Source organism: Convolutriloba macropyga, chromosome 6 (assembly GCF_964194025.1).
Source record: "Convolutriloba macropyga chromosome 6, txConMacr16.3, whole genome shotgun sequence".
Lineage (NCBI taxonomy): Eukaryota > Metazoa > Xenacoelomorpha > Acoela > Convolutidae > Convolutriloba > Convolutriloba macropyga.
In genome coordinates this window covers 19,648,281-19,656,210 of record NC_134473.1, presented here as the reverse complement: position 1 = coordinate 19,656,210, position 7,930 = coordinate 19,648,281, and the positions used below count along the sequence as shown (strand labels likewise).

Sequence of the window (7,930 nt, the reverse complement as noted above, 5' to 3'; positions counted from 1 at the left end):
GCTATGTAGGTGCTAGTGCCAAGTGCTATATTGTATGAAGACAGAGTTAACGTTACAATTTCCTTTTCTAAAAAAGACTTTTAATTGCAACTTTATGCTAAATGCTATTCGGAGCGCGGGTTCGGTAAAAACGCTCTTTTTCTGCTACAAGTTTTTTTAATCAAGTATTCTGGTGAGCAACTGAACTGTAGTGAGCAGAATCGTCTGTGTGAATTTCAAGATAATAAATGCGTGCTGTATAAATTTACAAAATTCTTTTCCATCCAATCAAAATTCAGCATCGTCATAGCATTTGTGAGAGCTTAAGTATAAAGAGCGTGTATACTACAATAGTAAGTAACCATTAAAACGACAAAAATATGAAAGGTGCTGCCATGACTTCATTGCGGAGCATGAGTATTTTTGAGATTCTGTAGGGAAAATTTAGCCTGGGCGATCTCATTGATCTCAATCAATTGATCACGAAGATAAACTAAACTGCCCTTAAGGAAACCTAAAATACCCTTGATATGCAATGTTTTGGAACTGAATTCGGATTTTCATATCGAAATGTGCTGGATAAGTGCTGAAATTCTCTGAAACCAGGACTGGAATTCAAATGCTCTGTACTGGGGGGGACGGAAATGATCGGTTTCAACAGAAATAATTTTTAATCATTTAATCTTTGATATTTTTGAGGTTTTGGGACAATAAGTGAAGCAGGCTCTTAATCTTAGGTTACGTGATTCTGATGAAGTCACTGAGATAGTCTGGTATTAATCGAGAAGCTCGCAGATGATTGAGATTCAAGCCGAAATTTTGAAGTTACTTTAACAGGAGTCACGTAGCCTGGCTTGAAACAAAATTGCACATAATTTAAACTCTGGGATCTTTTCCATTTGTGCCCACCAAACCTTTGTGAGTGCATATTATTTGCAACTCCCAGACGCACGTGCCATACTTTTCAACAGCGATTTACGGTGGAATGGCACATGTTTTGTAACAGAGGGGGGCATAAACCGAAAAGATCGAAAATCTGACACAAACTTGCACAAGGTTTAGAATCTGGCACTGTGTATAGGAAAATCGTGCATTGTAGTGTGTTTCAAGATCTTTGTGATTAGAGTGGAGATGAGCCTGAGAAGGAGAAGGCGAGACTGACTGGGGATGTTAACACCAAGATACGCATGTACAATCAGGACGAAGTGGAGTCTCAACTTCGCAGGGAGGAAAGTGCCCGCAAAGCCACAGATAAAACCCAAATGTGAGCATATTTCTGTTTTCATAAAAAAAACCAATTTTTAAACTGCGAGGATAAATTGAGTTGTTGAATTACTTCAATATGTCCTTAACAACCGTGCGATTATGTTTTAAACGTGCAAGAAATCCGAAGTTCTTAAGAGCTGACTTTAAGAAGCGCCGATTGATTTAAAAAGAGCTGAAAGCAGAAATTTGAATTGAATTACCCTACACTGTTAGTTAATTACCATGAAAAGTACTTATCTGGGTGATTTGATCAAATTTCGGTTGTGATAATTTCGAGTCCAATTAGCCGCTGAGGAATGACCGCGGCCCGATAATTACGCAATAATTATTTATTCTATCACTATCAATTTATGCCGCTAGCAAATAATGAAATTTCAATTTTCAAATACCGATTATCATTTGATCAAAATTTATAAATTTTGCTGTCTATGTATGTCATAAGCAATTTTAATTGTCTGTCAAATGCATCTTAATTTATCACTGAACATTTTCAATAAATTTTTTAACTCTTCGGCTCTTCAATCGGCTTTTTACTGTCGGCTTTTTTACACGTCACGGTTTTAAATCAATTCTCACTGCCACTTCAACCGTTGCTTATTGAACTATTTTTTTCCGCCAGTTTATTCACCACTGCTCATATGATGTAGTGGCACAAAAAAGGGACCACGAATTTTAGCGAGAAAAGACTGCTGGAAAGATATTCAACTGTTGCACTTGCAAAAATAACTGATTACATAAAGTTTAGTTAACTCACCCTAACTGAGCTAAAACGTAAATTTAAGTTTTGAAAAAAAGAAGATGACTTTGGCTTCACCTAGACAAGATTAGGCAAACTTTTCTTATGTGTTCATTAAGATTCTTTTGGATTTTTTTGTTGACTTTTTACACTTCTGAGGTTTTTAATTACTGAACGAGAGCAGGGGGTAGATAGTTAAGTTGTTTGCTACGCAGTGAAGTTTTAATTTCCCAGGCAATTTTTCGTAATATGTGTAGATAGTTATTGAGAGGAAAGAAAAATTTCTTTGATCTGTTCCAGAAGCTGAAGGTTTCTAAGTTCCTTTTGAAAGTTCTTGATAATCATTGTATGATCAGTGTTGATTCCATATAGGACATACATCCAAACTGTTTCGTGTGATCTTGGCATTATTACTGATTATGGTTTCTGTACGAGGACTGGGAACCGTATAAGTAATCTGTTCATCGCGTCGGAGAATTGTACGTCCAATTTATTTCTTTTTAAGCTACTTTCTTGTTTTGAAATCAAAACTTTTACGCAGTATCCTTCAAGCTGCTTTCAAAAAGATATTAAAAATCTCTCCGCTTGATCACAGGTCGAAATGCGAGGTTGTTTCGTTTGGACATGATAGTGATGCCCAGATCAATCTCAACGGCTCAGGCCTCAAACGCGGATTTCATCATGGACCTGGGAATTGTTTATTGTAAAAATTTAACATAGGACAAAAATATCCACCAGTGGTTTGCGAAAGCGTCAATGTTTTATATTTTTTTGAAATGAAATGTTCAGAAGGGAGTAACTGTCTCCACTCGCAAATTTTATTTATGTCACTTGTTTTATCAGTCTTGCAACATGCGAATCCGACATGGCACCTCTCTCTAATGTCATTAGGAAGATGTGTAAAATTCAATTTCGTTGTCTTAGTGGATTCTCTTCACCGGTCAGAGCAGTTATGTTGAGTTCATGAAGCAGCAAAATTTTTTGTCTCTTTGTTTCCAGCCAGCACATACAGATCTTTTTGTCCTATAGAGTTTGGCTAATGGAGTTGTTGATTGTAATCTTGATCTTTTTTGCGACAGCTTATTGTAGGACGCACCAAATTGGCCAATATAAAATAAAGAACAGAAAATTCAAACAAACATAAATCAAGATGTTCATTTCGAAAATTAATAAACTCTTTTTTGGAAGATTTGACGTCAAAAACTCGTGCTCTTTCTATTTTTGTAATTGTCATTGTTTTACTTTGTGTGCTTTATGTATTTCCCTAAATTGAATTTCAGTTCAAGAGTTTGCCTAATAGAATTTTGTAGCGTCTAAAAATGGGAAATGTGTGAAATGAAAAGATGCAAATGATGGGGCGAATAAAATTGTTCATGTCAAAATATTTGCCTCTGTTTCGTTTTTCTGAAGAAAAAGGGTATCTGGAAAGTCGGCAATCATGGCGGGAGGGGGAGACAGTGCCAGAGACAAACCTCCGGAAGCCGCAACCGGAAAAGTCCCAGCTAATCAGAATCAAACTTCAGACCCTCTGCAACGTTCCTCTCTCCACAGTGACCTCAGATATGAATCGGACGACCCGACTGCGAAGACCAGCACACCTGTTCTTGACGAGGACGTGCCTGCACTTGTGATCAAAAAGGAAGGGAGGAAACCGATGAAGGGTGCTGGTGGGATGCGAGTGTCTGAGACTGGGGATACCCCTCTGTCGTGTATAGAACCCTTGACCGGACCCTTCTCGGAGGACAAGCCTTACGTTGTTGCCTACGCAGATTTGGTTAGTTGTTCACCCGTTTTTCACTATTGTTACATAGTAATATACTTAAATATAGAAATGTCTCTACCAAAAGTAATCAACAAGTGAGAAATTAGTTTACACGAAAAAAAAGAGAGAAAAATCTTATGTATGCGATTCTCAGATCACATTTTGGTGGCTTATGTTTTTGGGGTGTAATGTTTGCTCCACCTAATCTGATCAGAAGCCGGGCTCATCACTCAGTATTCCAGTGCTGAACCACTATATTTTAATTCTAACTTGTAAAAGCGGTACTGGAACAGTATATTTTTGACAAAAAAGTTTGCTGTTGTTCTTCGTCATTATTAATCCGACCCCACCTTAGTGGTGGTAGGAACTATATCATCAACTGGTTTTTAATTGCTCTTGAATGAAGTTCATAGCAATTATTGTAAACGTGTGTGTCTTTTTTTAAGCAAAATTTTTGCTTGACAATTTTGACTTTTAGAGTGACTTTTACGCCCTTGACTTTTTGCGTTTCGCGTGATCTAAAATTCTCTCTCAATCACAATTTCAAGCAGCTGAACTCAATTGGCGGCAATTTAATACTAAAAGTCAGATGAAAAGTGCACCGAAACTGGTGCCATTTTTTTACTTTAAATCTTAATAGTGGTATATGTTAACCTCTAATGTGGTTATTTGAAGCCCACTTTTGAACTTATTAGTTCCATTTGGGGCCCCCTCCCTCGCTCCCCCCGACTGAAGCAGGACGCAATTGATTAGAACTGCCACTAGTCGTTCGAGAGCAATTCTTCCGACGCTTAGTCGGTTATGATTTGTTCAGTCAATTTTGGCCGATCGATACATCGTAGAGAGCAGGGAATGGTATAATTAAAAAGCCCGTCAAGCGCAGAATTTTGCTTCAATCACATTTTTTGAATTTCGTTTTTAATTTCTCTCGAAGTTTGAAGCAGTGATTATGAATGGGTGTCTTTTTCAAGAAAAATATGTGCTTGACTTTTTTGCGCTTTTGTTCCAGAATATTCTTGAGTGACTTTTTTATATATTCAATTCTTTACTTTGGGTGAATTCAATTGCCACCATTTCGATATGTAGTTTGTCGCTAATGTCGAAGCGAGTTTTACGGTTGAATGGCAAAGACGCTGTAGCGTAGTGGTAAAGAGGTACGACTTTTATCCTGGAGGGCTTGGGAGCGAACCTCTATGAGGAATCAGTTCTTGAAATGAAACAAGTTTCTAAGCTGCACCCCTAAAATAAAATGCCACACATGTCGTTGGAGAATAATTCATGCGATCTTGGCAGGTTTATGTTTTCTTTTGTGGAGTTATTGAGCTTAACAGTTTTCTTGAAGATGACTATTCGACTTGATTATTTCAATTTTCGCGTCAATTTGTTCAATTTAATTTTTCTGTCTGTGAAACTGACTATTTATATTATGTATTACGCTAAATTTTAAACCAATTATTGTTAGTTTTTTATTGATGTGCAAGGACAGAAAAGCTAGTTTTGGTCTCATCATAAATTTTAAAATCAATAGGATACAAATTGTATTGTAACTCTGTTTTTCATGTCAAACACTGAAAAGTCATGTTTCATACGAACTTTCCATCAAAGACATCTCTCATCTACGTTCAAATGAGGCCTTTTGAACATGTATTTTGCTTCAGAGAATAACTCATGGCTTCTAAACGATTTATAGTTGCTCTCAAGCGAAGTTTACAAATCGCTCTCAAGCGATTTATAGTTGCTCTCAAGCGAAGCGAAATTGTAATAGTCCTGTAGTCTGTTTTATACAATTTTTCGCTTGATTGATTATTTTTTTGACCCAATTGACTTTTAGTCTTCAGAAACGGGATAAAAAGCTTGCGTCCGGAGTGCATTAAGGGCTCTTTAGAGCCTCTCTGCTTACTATACTCTTAGTATTCAATTCAACGGAAACATTTTGGAGACATGAGTTCATGGTATGAAGAGAGGTCCTTAAAATTTGACAACCCACTTCACTCTCAACCCTCCCCTCTTCCTCCTGGCAATTAAGAAAATGCTAGTAAAGTTGTTCTTCCTAAACCGTACCTAGCAACTGTCGAAGCCAACCGCTCGCTGTCTTTTTAGAGCAATTTGCCCGACGTTTGTCGGTTACGTATTTGTTTCACTGTTAAAATTGTAATGACTCAGTTTCATTAAGCAAACGTGCAGTCATTTTCCTAAAAAAGAAAAAGTGATCTTATTTAATGCTTTGAAATGGTGCCTAATGGTCGTTTTAACTTCGAAAAAATCATTTTAATGGTAAGTCTCATCGGCCATTTTATCTGACATGGGTTTATTTAATTTGTTTAATTAATTTAATTTTACAGCTGTATTTTTACTCTAACCATTTTTTCGAACAGTACATGAATTGCAAGTTTCCTATCTCATCTTCGTTTGGTAGAAAATTACGTCAAAAAAGTGAACGAGCAGGGTCGGAACATTATGTGCAAACGCACATTACCGAGCCTCATTGTTTGTCATACTTGGGGTGGTCAACCCGGGGAAACCAATTTCAATTATGTTTAGCGCTGTTGGGCATAAAAACTTTGGTTGCTAACAACGATAGAACAATTTTTACATTACATGAAAGAACAGAAGGAGACATGGCCCCAGACCCAATGGTTCGCAAGCGTTCTTAGTGTAACATCTTAAAAGTTTCTTAACAAAGCTGTCATATATGATACATGAATGTCATATATGATACCAGCACACTTGATCTGAACAGATCTTACAAGATTAATTTTTTTGCTAAACAACCTAACAGATTTTCACAATAAACTCGAGAATTATCAAAGAATCCAGTCTACTATGGTCTGGAATTTTAGTAAGATAATATAAACTATCCACAGATGACAGTTGGAAGAGGTGCTCCCCTACCAATCACAGAGGAGGCTAGCAACATCCTCTCGTCTCTCCAACACCACCATCAACACAACACAGGTGAAAAACAGAAACATTATTCTGACCAATGCCGTTCTGAACGTTTTTTGTTCAATGAGTATCAGCCTTGATGCACAACAATTTCAGTGAATTTTTGTCAGGTCTGATTCAGAACAGTTTCAGAGAAAATGTGTTTTTCAGTACTGATTCAGAACAATTGCAGAGAAAGTTTGGTTTTCAGTACTGATTCAGAACAATTGCAGAGAAAGTTTGATTTTCAGTACTGATTCACAACAATTGCAGAGAAAGTTTGATTTTCAGTACTGATTCAGAACAATTGCAGAGAAAGTTTGATTTTCAGTACTGATTCAGAACAATTGCAGAGAAAGTTTGATTTTCAGTACTGATTCAGAACAATTGCAGAGAAAGTTTGATTTTCAGTACTGATTCAGAACAATTGCAGAGAAAGTTTGATTTTCAGTACTGATTCAGAACAATTGCAGAGAAAGTTTGATTTTCAGTACTGATTCAGAACAATTGCAGAGAAAGTTTGATTTTCAGTACTGATTCAGAACAATTGCATAGAATGTTCAAAATTGGCAATAACATTCAAAAGCACACGAAAACAATTATTTCTTGCACTAAAAGCGACCAAAATATATGTAATTGACAATTCTTATAGGGCGTGGATTTTTTAATTCGATAAAAATTAATGGATAGATAATTGTTTCTCTCACAAATTGAATATTACACAAAAATGACAGCTAGCAGCAATTCAATGCAACTTATGAAATGTAATCAACAACGATTCTCAACGAATATGATATCTTTCTTTTGTAGATACTAGTATAGACTCAAGCGACTTCCACATTGTGAAAAAGAAGCCGCCCAAGAAGGCGGGCCCAATTTCATCCGCACTTCGCTCCCCCTCCCAGTTGTCTTCACATGGACACGCAAACCTGCATCACGTGACAGGAGGAGGTGGGTTGGGAGTGACTGGGTCATCAATTCTGACAACTGAGAGCTCAGATGACCAGGACAATTGTGAGTAATTTTCATTGAGCTAATTTTTTCGTTATTGAAACCCCATTTTGCTGAGGCCCTGAGGCCTTGACTTATGCAAATACCGTTCTCGACCGCTATTTGGTATGAAAAGAATATGAATAAACTTCATTGCTTGTCTGGAACTAAAAGCACTGTCCTCGAGGCTCAGAGAAAAACCATGTCTTCTATATAATCGTGCAAGCATGTCTAAGTGATGGAGCTGCAATTTTAGGTTTTTTTCAGTTCAA

General features: G+C 37.0%; 1 protein-coding gene across 1 annotated transcript in view; it reads left to right on the top strand.

Moving 5' to 3' along the window:
- LOC142341255 (uncharacterized) overlaps positions 1–7,690 on the top strand; it is a 14,328-nt gene extending 6,638 nt beyond the window's left edge. Inside the window, exons 2-5 of the mRNA XM_075392175.1 lie at positions 1,104–1,243; positions 3,392–3,755; positions 6,608–6,698; positions 7,479–7,690. Coding sequence (XP_075248290.1) covers positions 1,104–1,243; positions 3,392–3,755; positions 6,608–6,698; positions 7,479–7,690 — 807 coding nt within the window. The remainder of the gene's footprint in view (positions 1–1,103; positions 1,244–3,391; positions 3,756–6,607; positions 6,699–7,478) is intronic.
- The last annotated feature ends 240 nt before the right edge of the window (positions 7,691–7,930 follow it).